General features: G+C 50.3%; 1 protein-coding gene across 3 annotated transcripts in view; it reads left to right on the forward strand.

The window, feature by feature from the left end:
* Positions 1–14640, forward strand: part of CPNE5 (copine 5) — a 97202-nt gene that overhangs the window by 27174 nt on the left and 55388 nt on the right. For 2 of the 3 annotated variants that reach the window (XM_023212670.2, XM_031935643.1), the window contains exons 4-6: positions 10479–10582; positions 11965–12004; positions 12218–12294. In XM_023212670.2, the coding sequence (XP_023068438.1) occupies positions 10479–10582; positions 11965–12004; positions 12218–12294 (221 nt within the window). Of the gene's footprint in view, positions 1–10478; positions 10583–11964; positions 12005–12217; positions 12295–12785; positions 13067–14640 lie in introns of those variants that run through there. The other variant, XM_023212673.1, reaches the window with a different exon arrangement.

The following is a 14640-nucleotide window of genomic DNA, read 5'->3' on the forward strand; positions in this document are numbered from 1 at the left end:
AATAGCCCTCTGCCTGCCAGGCCTTGAGCCCAATTTAGGCTCCCTGTTGACCTGGCCTTGGTCATTCCACATAGACCATAATCTAAAGATATAAAGGAATGAGTGGACCATCAGCATTGCTAAGGCACAAAGCGGAAGGCAGGCCTCTCTAAGAGGTGGACTCCAAGGCAAGCTTGGGGTTGTCTTTCTGGACTCTCCCCTTTTTGAAGAGAAGTCTGCCTCTGCAAAGAGAGGTCCCTCCTGAGCCTTAGGTCACTTGGAAAGCCTGTAGTGGCCTTTGCTTTTGTCATGCAGCTGAATTTTCAGGGCTCTGCCTCCCCGTGATCAGGGTTAGGCAGTCCAGGGCCAAAGCTTTACTTTAGGGACTAGATGGGTCTATGGGCACCAACTCACAGTCTTAGGGTTAGGGCTTTAAAACCTGCTTTGGCACAGTGAGGTGCTGTCTGGGATGTCCCTTCGAATCCTGACTTTGCCACTTTCTCCTTAACCTCTCTCTGAGCCTTAGTTTTTTTCATCAGTAAAGTGGGATCCCAATGCCTGCTTAGTGGACTGTGGTAGGGACCACATGGCAGAATCACTTAGCAGTGGCTGCCTGTGCTCAGGACTTGTAAACATTCTTTTTATTATTATACAGTACCATCAGGCAAGCTGTAAAGAGGCTGTATCCCCTTTCCTGCCTCTCCTTAAATCAGAGGGTGACTGACATGCCTTCTACCCTGTACAGTCTCCTCATCAGCAGCACCCCATTGTCTCCCTTGGCCCTCACCACACCCAGATGAGGAAGCAGAGCTCAGAGGGATCCTGGCTTCGCTCAGCAACTCAGCTAGAAAGTGGCAGAGCCGGAATGTGAATGTGGTTTTCCAAGTCGGGGTCCCTGGTTTTCTCCTCTGCCCAGGCCACTGACTTTCAAAGTAGGCTTCTATTGTTTGTTTGTTTGTTTTTTTTTGAGACGGAGTCTCACTCTGTCGCCCAGGCTGGAGTGCAGTGACACAATCTCGGCTCACTGCAACCTACAGCTCCTGGGTCCAAGCAATTCTCCTGCCTCAGCCTCCCGAGTCGCTGGGATTACAGGCACACACCGCTACCCCTCGGCTAATTTTTGTATTTTTAGTAGAGACGGAGTTTCACCATGTTGGCCAGGCTGGTCTCGAACTGCTGAGCTCAGGAGATCCGCCTGCCTTGTCCTCCCAAAGTGCTGAGATTACAGGCATGAGCCACTGCACCCAGTCCAAAGTGTGCTTTTCTAGCCCCAGGATTTGAGGGTGGCAGCTCCAGGACCAACCGTGAATGTGTGTGTAGCCCCTGCCTGCCTCCCTTTCCTCCTTCAAGCAGAGGTGTTCATTATTTCTGTGTAATACATTAGACATGAGCCTGAGATTTCATTTGAAGAAAGGAGTTGGCTTTTCTAGTAAACCCTGAGTTCTAGGCCAGGTCCCCTGGTGGCTGATAGGTCTATTTGCTTTTCAGTGTTAGTGTCCAGGTGCACTTTAGAGTTGTGGCTGAGCTGTTGAAAGTGTGCACTTCAAAGTCAAGTTTAAAAATGGGCCTGCCACCTGCCCAGCTGGGGGATCTCGGCTGAGCGCTTAGGCTCACAAGCCTGCTGTGAGGAGTAAATAAGCTAATTCGTGTAAAGTGCCTGGCCTGCAGAAAAAGCTCAATAATAGCTCTTCTTATAAGAAGCCCTAAGTGAGAAACTAATGCTTTATCTGGAGGAAGGAACCATTGACAGTATCATTTCAGACATCGTGATGCCATTGGGCAGGAGCTATCAATGTTTTGGGGTGAGCTGGGGGACAAGTCCCAGGGCCCCCTCAATGATGCTTGGCTTCCTTTAGGGTGGGGACTGCTCAGGCCCCCCACCCTCTACAGTCAGACCTTGGGCTGGAAGGCTGGGGGTGGGGACAGGGCGGTGGAGAGTGTTCTGTTGGTAGCTTGGCAGCCAGGCTTATCGTAAAGGGTCATTCCCCAGGAGCTGGGATGATTGAACAGATTATCTGGAACAATGGCTAATTAGGAACTAAGCTTTTTGGCAGGAAATCTTTTATTCTAAGCTTGGTAAAGTTTCACACCCTACCCTGGTCTCTGGGCGAGATACCCAGATATGGAGGCTTCTCTCTCCAGGCCTGAGAACAGGGAGGCCTTTAGAGCCTGGGATCCCCTAACTCAGGGCCCCTGTCTCCACCTCTGCCCTGCCTTACCTGGAAGCCATAACAAAACAGGCAGCCATTTGGGAGGTCACCGAGCCAAATAAACGAAAGGTGCCAAGGTCATGGCTCACTCCCTGTGATTTTAGGCAAGCCCCATCTCTCTCTGGACCTGGTTTTCCTCACTGCAACAAGGAGGGGCAGCCACAGAATTCTGGACTCCTTCAGTGACAGAACCAGAGAGAACTTTCCAGACCCAAGATGGTGGCCCGCCTGGCATGGCCAGATCCTCCGTGCTCCTCCAAATCCCCAGGCCCTCCTTTTCTGTCCCCAGATCTCAAGCCACTCTTCCCAGCCCCTGGGCACCCCCACCTGGCTCCTGTTCCCCGGGCTAGCCTTGGAAAGCACATTCCCTTTTTCCGTTTCTATTTGAGTCAGGTAGCTTTCTGGCCTCTAATTTTAATCCTGGTGAACATGATTCATGAGGGGCCAGGGCTGGGCTCTGCAGCGAGGCTTTTAGAATCCCCAATTAAGGAGCCATCAATAATATATGAAAAGTGTAGGGGGAGTTATGGCTGGGGAAGGGTGAGAAGCTTGTGAGGTGGAGAGTAGTCTGTCAGCTCCAGCCTCCTATCCCACCAGCACAGCCCCTGGGGGCTTTGCAGCTGGTGCATGGCTCTGAAGCTCCATCCAGCTGTAATTTGTAAAAAGGCAAGAGCTGCCTAAATCCAGGGCTGTGAAGATTGTTCAGGCTTGTGGTGAGCCACCCATGCATGCCTGAGGTAGGGGCTGTGGTGAGCACCAGGGATGCTCTGCCTTTCTCACTCCTGCGAGTCCTGGCCCTTCCTCACCCACCATGGGTTGCCTCTGGGAGGGCTTCTCTGGCCTCTAAGAGCTCTGTTCCTTCATCGCTAGTGTGGGTGATAATAATTTCATCTCCACGGGGTCATTGGAGGGGTTAAATGAGATCGTGAACATGTGGAAGTGTTTTGAAGTTGAGAAGTCAGGATACCATGCGGAAGGAGGAAGAGGAGGAGGATCGGGAGGAAGAAAGAAAGCTGAGCAGGGGTGTCCACAGACTTCTGGGTGACCCAGGGCTCCACTCAGCGCTGGGAGCCCCACCGGCTGGGTTACTGTCAGCATCCGTTTTCTAATGAGCTGTGTGACCTGGTCAGAACAGCCCCCCTGCCCATCTTCTCTGCCTTTGTTTTCTTATGTGTTAATTGAGAGGATTTGGTTCCTTCCAGCTCTAAAATCAGGTCCTAGGTCAATTTAGGTTTTTTTGGTGGTTGTTTTGGTTGTTTTTTCTTGTTGTTTGTTTGTTTTTGAGACAGGGTCTTGCTCTGTCGCCCAGGCTGGAGTGCAGTGGCGTGATCACGGCTCACTGCAGCCTCAGTCTCCTGGGCTCAATTGACCCTTCTGCCTCAGCCTCCCAAGTAGCTGGGACTACAGATGTGTGCTTCCATGCCTGGCTAATTTTCTTATATTTTGTAGAGATTGGGTCTCACTATGTTGCCCAGGTTGATCTCAAACTCCTAGGTTCAAGCGATCCTCCTGCCTCCCAAAGTGCTAGCCCAACTTGTTAATATTTTTAAAAGGAAATCACAGGAAAGGTGAGGACTCTCTCTCTCCTTCTGTCTGTCAATCTCTCTCTCTCTCCCCCCCCTCCCTGTCTCTCTCTCTGTGTGTGGGGGCTTCAGGGAAAGGGATAGAGGTTGGGCAGGGTGTTAGGTCAGGGACATTCACGTTATCACCTGATCTATGGGTCCACCTAGACCCACAGGAAGTGTTAACAAGGGAGCCGGCACAGTAATCCCAGAAGTTCAGAGACTGCGCTAGGGAGTAGAGAAACTATAGGAATAAAAATCGTCAGACCTAGTCCCAGCCTCCATTCACAGCATAAGCCTCTTACAGGTTAGTTACCACCCAGGCTTGCCATGGCGATGGGAGAAGGCAGTGCTGCTCTCTGAGAGGGAGGTAGAGGGCCTGCCTGGTGGGGTCTGTGGTCCTGGAGGGAAGCAGCCCCTCCCAGAACCATGGAACTGAGGCTGGGCAGGAGTGGGAAGAAATACCCTAACCTCTGTCTCTTCCCGTCTCCCATCTGCCAGTGCCTCCCACTGGCCAAACCCCACTGGAAGCCACAGGTTGAGGAAACAATAGTGATCCTGTTCAAAGGGAAGCAATCTCCTGTAGGATGAAGACTGGAGCTGGGGTGGGCAGCAGGCAGCAGCACAAGACTCTCCAGCCTCCAAATCAGCCCAGGCCCAACTGCCAGCCCCAAGAGCTCCCTGCGGGCTGGGCGCCTATGTCTTGACAGAGGCTGGCCCCTCCTGGCCCCGTAGTTGGATGTGGGGCAGGAAGACCTTGCTTGCCCAATCTGGGTTCTCAACCTCAGCCCTGCTCTGGGCTTCCCTCTGAGGGTGGTCTGGCGAAACAGCTGCCTACCTGCCCCATAAATCCCAGCTCTCCTGTGTGGTAGAGTCCCAGGGAGTCACCTAATTTAGTCTCCAAAGAAGTTTCAAGTCTGCCCCCACTTTGAGGGTCTCACTGGAACTGATGGTATGTAATTAATGCTGCTTAATTGATATTCATGGAGCTTAGTCATAGAGGTTTTCGGAGCCCTTGGGAGCATCTTTTGGGGCATGTCAGCCTTTTCTGAGTTTTGTTGCCGGGAAAAGAGCCTTTCAGAAGGCAAATTCCCTCATTTCTAGGCTTCCTTGTCATTTGTACTTTTTCTTTCCTTCTGCCCAGTAGGAGGCCGTCCCAGCCCCGGGAGTCAGGGAGGTCCCCTGTCACCTCCCCTGTCACTCAGCCTCCTGCCTAGTTTTCATCCCTCAACCTCCCCAGTGCACACTTGCCCGCCTTCCCTGATAATTCTCTAGGGCCCTCTGCATCACATCCTGCATGCAGATCTCTGGGTATCCTTCAGCCTTTGTTCATCAGAATTCCTGTGCTTACCAGCGTTTGGTGGTCTGTGAGCAAAGTGATGATCCCTCACTCCCAGTATCCTCATAGCCCAAAGTGTGGACAGAGGGCTCAGAAAGGCTTGGAAGCATGGACTGTCACGCCCAGGGAGCTGGCAGAATGAACGGGGCTGGCTGCGCTCCATATTACAGGTGGTGAGGGGTTAATCCCCCTGCTCCTTCCCTAAGCAGGATTTGCTGTACAGCACTTAGATTGCATGCCTTCCTGCGGTTCCCAACGCTCGGCTGCTAATATCGCATCTCTCCAAGTCCCTTCTGGCTTGAAAACTCTGTAAGTCTATGTAGAATGAAATACAGCCGCCAAAATGATTTTTTTTTAATGTCTCTTCAGTTGTGTTCCTGCCATCATTAATGGGGTGTGCATTGGGCCTGACGGGACCTGGTGGCTTCTCAGATTTTAAAATCCAAGTTTTAGCATTGTTTCCCCTTTGTTATTCATCCAAGTAATGAAGGCTATAAAACATCTCCAGTAAGTTCCCAGATTGTGGATTTTGCGGTTGTTTGTGATCTGCATGTCTTAACTACCTCTGAGTCTTAGTAATCTTTCACTGTCCAGCCTAGCTCATGTGCCCCTTTCCTGCTCTAGGAGATATTGGGAGTGGGCTTGCAGTGTCCTGTTTCCGGGGGAACTCCATTTTCTTCTTAGGCAGAATCAGTCTCTAGGGTATTCCCCTCTATTGAAGCTGCAAGTGCCATTTTAAAAGCAGCCTTGTCATCTTCCTTAATGGGTGTTTTCCTTGGAGCCTATGCTGGGGGTGGGGCGGGGTGGGGAGGGAAACTGCATAAAGGATGCCTGCTCCTTCTGGGTTGGGGCTTATCTAAAATCCTGCTAGAGGGATGCTTTGAGGTTGTTGAAGGAGGAGGGCAAGTGTATTGAGAGGAAGGAAGTCAGTCCCTTCCTTAAAGGAGGATTTTCTCAAACCTGGATGTTTACCTGGAATATTTTGCAGGAAAGCCATTAAGAGACATGTTCCTTTTGTCTGAAGGCAGGAGGTATTCATCAAGAATAAGAGCAAGAGAGGAGAATGCAGGGACTCTTTTGGAACAGGGGTTATGCATTGTAAGATTGTTACTGAATTTAGGGGGTGGGAAAGGAACCCAGTCTTATTCAATTTGATGGCCTCTCCATTGCTTGACACACACTGGGACTTGCTTGTGAAGTAAACCTCATCTTTATTTGATTTTCATAATGCTTGATGACTCCTCACAGTTAGATGCAGTAGAAATATAATGGGCTTTGGAGTTAGATATACTTGGGTTTAGGTCCCAGCTCTGCCTTGCTGTGTGATCTTGGGCAAGTTACTTAACCTCTCTGATTTTTAGTTTCCTCGTGTGTAAAATACCTCACAGGATTTTTATGATAATTGAATGAGATAACTTAATGATCCATTAACCTGGTGAGCATTTAGTAGGGGCTCAGTAAATGTTAGTTTCCTTCCCTCCTCCTGCTATATTCTCATTTGTTAGTGATTCTCAACTCCATCTGCACATTATGATCAGATGGATCACATTGTGATCCCTTTTTTAAAGGGAACTTTTAAAAAAGCAGTTGTTCAGGCCCCACCCACTGAGATTTGGATTTAATTGGTCTGTGGTGGGGCTTGAGCATGGGTATTTTTAAAAAGCACCTGTTAAAGCATATATTTTTTAAAAAGGTAAAATCATGACTACCATACAAGTATAAAATTAGCATGACAAATATTTATTATCAAAGCTTGTTAATTAATGAGGAAACCAGTAAGATGTTGCAACCAGTTCAAATAATTCAAACAACACACACATATAGACGATCAGGAATGCTGAAATGAATTTACACATAGATGCAAAATTGGTCAATGTCCATATGGCACAAAATGTTTAAAACTGCTCCTCGTGCATTGTATGTATTCAATAAACAGCAGCTGTTATGATCTAAACTTGCAACTATGTATTAAATGCTGTGTTAGTTCCTGGGCTGCAAAGATGAGGAGAACTTGGATTCTCCTGCTGCTTGAGAAGCTCACAACCTAGAGGGGTAGAAAGACACTCCGTAGATCATTATCAGGTCGCGCAGTAAGTGCAGCCTTAGAGATGCAGGAGGACAATGGGCGCACACAGGAGGAGTAGGGAGTTGAGGAACAGGATGGCCAGGGAGCTAAGGCTCCAAGCATTAGGAATTGGCACATGTAGGGGGGCCCCTTAGGAGGCTGCCATGGTAGTCAAGGTGACAAGGTGAGAAAGTGATGAGGCCGGACCAAGGCCACAGCAGAGGAAGAGATTTAGCAGATGAGATTGATTGGAACATGAGATTGACTCGCCAAGGGAGTGAGGGACAACAAGATGCCAAATCTAGTGCTCCATGTTACCTGGAGTGGGAGCTTCCCTCTCCAGTGAGATGGAGTCTTTCTCTGTTGCCCAGGCTGGAGTGCAGTGGTGTCATCTCAGCTCACTGCAACCTCCACCTTACACTGGGTTTAAGTGATTCTCCTGCCTCAGCCTCCCAAATATCTGGGACTATAGGTGTGTGCCATCACGCCCGGCTCATTTTTTGTGTGTGCCTGTTTTTTTTAGTAGAGATGGAGTTTCACCATGTTGGCCAGGGTGGTCTCAAACTCCTGACCTCAAGTGATCCGCCCGCCTCAGCCTCCCAAAGTGCTGGGATTATAGGTGTGAGCCACCATGCCTAGCCCCTTTGGAAGTTTCTAACTTAATTCAGGGTAGAAGGGACACTCAGGGTAAGCCCCAGGTAACCCAGGGCCTCATCTACCACATGTGTGAGGGGCCCATGTGCTGGTGTTTTCCTGGACTGCAGAGCCCCATCAAGGAAGACTGACACTCTGACACTCAGGATTATTAAAAAGAATAAACAGCCCATTTAAAATATTTTGCTTTGCACCTGCCTGTCTTACTACTTTGAGACTCTGGTAAATATTGTAACAAACAGCACCCCTGCCTTCATGTAGCATACAATGTGGTGGGTTTTTCATTCATTTGCTTTTGTTTTGAGAGACAGGGTCTCTCTCTATTGCCCATGCTGGAGTGCAGTGGTGTGATCATAGCTCACTGCAGCCTCACCCTCCTGGGCTCAACCATCCCCTCACCTTAGCCTCCTGAGTAGCTGGGACCCCAAGTGCATGCTACTATGCCTAGCTAATGTTTTTCGTTTTTTAATTGTGGGAAATAAAAGCACATAGCATAAAATTTTCCATCATAACCTTTTTTTTTCTTTTTTTGAGATGGAGTCTCGCTCTGTTGCCAGGCTGGGATGCAGTGGCATGATCTTGGCTTACTGCATCCTCCACCTCCTGGGTTCAAGCAATTCTCCTGCTTCAGCCTCCCAAGCAGCTGGGTCTACAGGCGTGCGCCAACACACCCAGCTAGTTTTTGTATTTTTAGTAGAGATGGGGTTTCACCATATTGGCCAGGACCGTCTTGATCTCTTGACCTCATGATCCGCCCGCCTCAGCCTCCCAAAACCTGGGATTACAGGCTTGAGCCACCGGGCCCGGCCATTTTTAAGTGTACAGTTCAGTATAGTTACAAATGTATTTGCATTGTTGTGAAATAGGTCTCTAGAACATTTTCATCTTGCAAAACTGACACCCTTATCCCATTAAACAACTCCCCCTACACCCCTCCACCCTGCCTCTGGTCACTGCCATTCTACTTTCTATGTCAATGAATTTGGCCACTTTAGATACCTCCTGTGAGTGGACACATACGTTATTTGTCCTACTGTGACTGGCTTATTTCACTAGCACAATCTCCACAAGGTGCACCATGTGTAGCACACGACAGGATTTCCTTCCTTTTTTAAGGCTGAATGATAGTCTATTGTAAATGCAGTGGTTTTGAACGTCACCTCTTAGCCCCTCACCCCTTTTTTGAAACAAAAATTTTGCTCAAAATGTCTACTGTATTGAGCAGATACAAAAGAGAGCTGCTTTGATGGGATGGTTGGCCTGGACTCATGCCCACTCTGCCCTCCTCTATGGCCTATGGAGCCTGCAGGGGACTTGGATCCCAGTGGACCGCCACCTAGCCCAGTGGTTCTCAAAGCGGAGTCCCCAGACCCACAGTATCAGCATCACCTGAGGACTTCTAAAATGCAGATTCCAAGGCTCCACTCTAGACCTACTGAGTCAGAGCTTCTGGAGTGAGGCCCTCCACAATCTGTATTTTACCAAGTTCTCTAGGTGATTCTGATGCCCAAAGATGGGGAGTGACTTGGCCTAAAGTCATTTGCGAAACTGATTGGGATTCAATTATTGACTGCCTGTTATGTACACAATTCTAGAATATCAGCTGCAAGGGCAACCAAGACAATTCAGTCTCTGAATTAGTTAGCTCTTGCTGAGTAATAAATCACCCCAGAATTTAGTGGTTTAAACAACAGGCAGTAATCTGAGTGCAGCTTTAATGGGTCCTCTGGCTCAGGGTCTCTCTCACAAGGTCACAGTGAAGGTGTTGGCCGAGGCCTCAGTCATCTCAAGGTTCAACTGGGCAGGATTTGCTTGCAAGCTCACCCGGTGGTTGTCGGCAGGATTTCAGTTCTTACAGATGGGCAGATCGACAGCCACTGTTCCTCACTGGTGTTAGCCTGGGGCCTCCTCCTTTCCTTGCCGCCCTCTTCATAAGTCAGCTCACAACATGGCAGCTGGTTTTATTAAGTGGGCAAGCAAGACAGAGCAAGAGAGGGTGCCCAGACGGAAGTCATCGTTGTTTATAACGTAACCTTGGAGGTGACATTCTATGACTTGTGCAATGCTCTGTTCAGTACAAGTGTGTCACTAGGTCCAGCTCACATTCGATAGGAGGTGATTATGCAAGGGCATGAATACCAAAAGGTGGGGATCTTTTAGGAGGTGGTCTCCTACGGTCCCTGCCTCTGCCCTTGTGTTTGCAACTGGGGAATCAAATAAGTACATACCTAATTGTGGAATCAATTCTCAGAATGGTGGTCATGGAGTGGGCACAAGTTCGGGGAGGCTCAGAGAAATAAAATTCTCTGGTTGGAGGAATCAGGAAAGCTTCCTGGAGGAGGTGGTATTTGCATCAGGCCTTGAGGGAATGAGGATATGCCACTGGCAGAGACAGGGAGGCCAGGTGAAGGGAAGGGCCTGCTCAGGTATGAAGACCATCAGCTTGCATGGAGATGGGGAGAAGCCATGTGGGTTGGAGCCATACTGTACGTGCCTTCCACTGTCAGATGGAAGAACTCATGCTTTGATTGGGAGGGGATGGATGTCAGGAGCCTGGAGAGACAGGGCTTTCATAACTGCCAGAACCAGGACTAAGGGGCTCTGAGCCCAGTGCTCTCCCCGGCCCTACCAGCCCGGCCCTGAGGTTTACCCTCCAACTTCTCTTGCAGTTCGGGCGCACCGAAGTCATCGACAACACACTCAATCCCGACTTCGTGCGCAAGTTCATTGTGGATTACTTTTTCGAGGAGAAGCAGAACCTCCGTTTTGATTTGTAAGTGGAAGATGGTTGGGGGAGGTGGTAGGAGCTGAGATATTAGCGGGAGCCCAGGTTGGCCTGGGATAGAAGTGGCAATTAGCTGAAGTCTGCCTGCACCCTCACCAGGAGAGACAAATTTAACAGTTTGTCTCAGTTAAGTTGGGGATGGCATCAGGCAAGCTTCTTGGTGTCGGGGAATGTCCGCTGAGGAAAGATCCTGAAGGCAACTCTTGGCTGTGCCTCTGGGAGCCCTTTTCTCCCCTGGTAACCAGGAGGGAGCCACTGGCTGCTTCCTCTGTCTAAGCGTGTTCTGGGAGAGGGTCCCTGCAGCCTCCCCTCCCGCAGAGGTGGCCTGGCTGGTGGGGCTCAGGCATCTAGCATCCACTGGAAGATGAGAGTGTCTTTCTCCTGACATTAAAGATCAGGGTGGGATTTCAGGCTTGGTAAACAGGCCGGGGAGTTTGTGATGTTGTTTTTATGGGATATGGGATGGTTTGAAAAGTCTTTGCCCCACAGAAGAGTGGTCAGAGTGGGAAAGAAGGGGGTTTGGCACCTTAGGGACCAAAGGAAAGAATGCAGTGGAAGGAAATAACTTTGGAGGGAATGATGGGAGGTATTGAGGCTGAGGAGAGTCAACACAGCCCATTGTAGAGAAGTCACCTGGTGACATTTTGGAGAGGGCTGATAAGAGAATGACCATCTCTCAGCAGGAGTCATCTGGGCCTGGCATGGCTGTTTGGCCACAGAGATGCCAGTGGGTGGGTGGGAGATGCTGGGGGAAGGTGGCAGGTGAGGCTCCAGGTGAGCAGACCCCAGGTGAGGGGAGGAGGCCAGCTGCATCACGCTGCCTGTAGACGGCTGAGGTGAAGGTGTTAATGCCTCCCTCCTTCTTGAGTGACCAGGCCCGTGGGCAAGCTGGGCAGGCCTGGGTAGGGTGAAGCCATAAGGGAAGGTCAGAAGCAAGGTATTAGCACCACAGGCAGCCAAGGCTTGGCTGCAAAGAGCGAAGATGGGAAACTCTGTAAGTGAGGGGAGCGAAAGGTAAGGTGGCTCAGCCACCTGTGAACCAGCCGGGCCGACAGAGTTCACTGATTTAATTTTTTCCATTTTTAATGAGGTGTAACATACACATGGTGAAGTGCATAAATCTTAACGCCTACTCCACGATGCATTTTTACATCCATTTCCACCCCTCTGATCATCACCCAGCTCAAGGACAGAACATGTCCAGCACCCAGAAGGCTCCCTTTCATGTGTTCCAACAATTACTCCTGGAAATATTCACTGCATTGGGACCTGTTTTTGGGGGACAGGGGCCCTGACTCAACTTGAGAACCCAGGCAGGATTGGGCAGAACATCCACAGCTGCCTTCATCATTTCTCTGTGTTCCCTGCAGATACGACGTTGACTCTAAGAGTCCCGATTTATCCAAGCATGTGAGTTCTGCCAGTGATCGCTCGGCAATTCCACAGTTTCTGAAATGCCATCCTTTGGGTGGGCCCGGGGCTTTGCTGGGATGGAATGTGTGTCCGAGGCTGCGCCCTGTCATTTAAGGGCTCTCACACTTCCAGGAATTGGGTGATGGGGGAGGTGGGATAGCTGTGAGCAGAGTGGGTGACACTGGTCTCTTCTGTTCCCTGGACATGCAGGATTTCCTGGGCCAGGCCTTCTGCACCCTTGGAGAGATTGTGGGGTCCCCTGGGAGCCGCCTGGAGAAGCCCCTCACGTGAGTGTCTGGGTTGCTTTCCCAGTGGTGGGCCAACTTCCTGCCCATTCAGCTGGGGGCTGGCTCAGGGTGGGGGCAAAGCAGTCAGCTGGCTATGACTGGCATCTGCAGGGTTGTTAGGAGTAAAGAGACCCCACGCATCACTGCTCTCATGGGGCTTCTAACCCAGGTATTTCAGGGGAACCCAGGCTGGGTTATTCGAGCCCCATCCCCTGGGAAGGCTCAGGAGGGAATAGACTAGACACCATATAATCTATTACCACCCTGACCCCTATCATAGTGTGGAAGAAGAAACTGAAGCCCAGAGAGGGGAAGTGACTTGCCCAAGGACACACAGCTAGAAAGAGGGAGAGCTGGGATTTGAACCCAGGGCTCTACACACATAGCATATTCCTAAGATTGTTCACAGCTTGTAGGCCAGAGCTGGCTACAGTGAGGCCCCTCCCGTCCCATCCTGTCCCTGGCAGTCCCTGAACTTAATTTGCTTTTAGGGAAAAGCTGTTGCTCTGAAGCAGGCTCTGGGATGAGGAATCCCAAGGCTTCTCACAGTGGAGCCTGAGGATGTCTTCAGGGGCAGCCAGGGCTGGCCAGGTGGTAAGGGTGACCTCTCTTGTCCCTATTTCTCAGGAAGTCCCGGGGCAGGGCCCGTGCCTGTATAAACAATTCTTACCTTTCCCCACACTGGGGAACACAGGTCACCATTTTTTGGTGTCCATGTTTCTCTGGATGGCCGCCCTCACACTTTGCATTTAAATAAACTAATTTAACTGGATCCCGAGCCTTTTGAATATTTTAGGTTGACACTCATGGGCAGGACCCAGGAAAGAGGGGGCAGACTGGGATGGGCATCCAGGCCACAGGGCAAAGAGCCCAGGAAAGGGAGATCATTAGCCCCCCGCTTGCTTCTGCCAAGTTCCCACTGGACGCTGTCCCCTCACCATGATCAGTCATTGCAGTGTGAACCGGGCACGGTGGCTCACACCTGTAATCCCAGGGCTTTGGGAGGCCAAGGCAGGTGGATAGCCTGAGCTTAGGAGTTCGAGCCCAGCCTGGCCAACATGGTGCAACCCTCTCTCTACTAAAAATACAGAAAAATTAGCTGGGCGTGGTGGTGCACACCTGTAGTCCCAGCTACTCAGGAGGCTGAGGCACGAGAATCTCTTGAACCCAGGAGGTTGCAGTGAGCCGAGATTGCACTACTGTACTCTAGCTTGAGCAACAGAGCAAGATTCTGTCTCAAAATAATAATAATAATAACTGCACTGTGTGTGTGTGTGTGCGCGTGTGTGTGATCTCTCTTCCAGATCCTTACCCGGGACCCCCAGTAACTCATGGTCCCTGGGCTCCTGGAAATGTTTCCTTGGCTCCCAAAAGGTCTCATCTCTGCGTTCCTAGAAAACAATGAAAATAGCTATCATTTATTGAGAACAAGGGGAAAACTCCTGTTTTGGGGGCCTCTGTAGCTTATAGAATTTGAGGGCCTCTTGAAAAAAAAGGATACAAAATTCACATCCATATTTGGTAGGCCCCTCCCTCTTAGGACATATTTCTAACAATTTTTATTCATAATTTTATATTCTTTCTCTAGGAACATCTGCCCCTGTGCCCACTTCAGTGTTAACCATGTGCTAAGTGTAGCACACCCATTAGCATCTGCTCTTTCCAGCAGCACCCCCACCCATGGCTTTACGTGGGTTGCCAGGTTGGAGACGACCTACTAGGGAGGGTGTCTGTGCTTCCCAACTCCCAGCTGCCTGGGTCCAAAACCACTAGTCATTTGGATCTGTTTCCTGCCTGCTGTCACCTAGTCCACCGTTGGTGACAGGGAACTCTTTCTGGGGGTGGGGGAGTATTGAGGGAGACTTCCTATGGAGACAGCTTTTGAAACTGAGGCTTAAAGGACAAGCAAGATCTAAAATAATAGAGGTTGGCCGGGCGCAGTAGCTCACGCCTGTAATCCCAGCACAGCGGGAGGCCGACGGGGGTGCAGATCACCTGAGGTTGGGAGTTCGAGACCAGCCTGACCAACGTGGAGAAACCTCATCTCTATTAAAAAATACAAAAATTAGGCCGGGTGCGGTGGCTCAGGCCTGTGATCCCAGCACTTTGGGAGGTCGAGACGGGCGGATCACGAGGTCAGGACATCGAGACCACCCTGGCTAACACGGTGAAACCCCGTCTCTACTAAAAAATACAAAAAACTAGCCGGGCGAGGTGGCGGGCACCTGTAGTCCCAGCTACTTGGGAGGCTGAGGCAGGAGAATGGCGTAAACCCGGGAGGCAGAGCTTGCATGAGCTGAGATCTGGCCACTGCACTCCAGCCTGGGAGACAGAGCTAGACTCCAT

This window comes from Piliocolobus tephrosceles, chromosome 5 (assembly GCF_002776525.5).
Source record: "Piliocolobus tephrosceles isolate RC106 chromosome 5, ASM277652v3, whole genome shotgun sequence".
Lineage (NCBI taxonomy): Eukaryota > Metazoa > Chordata > Mammalia > Primates > Cercopithecidae > Piliocolobus > Piliocolobus tephrosceles.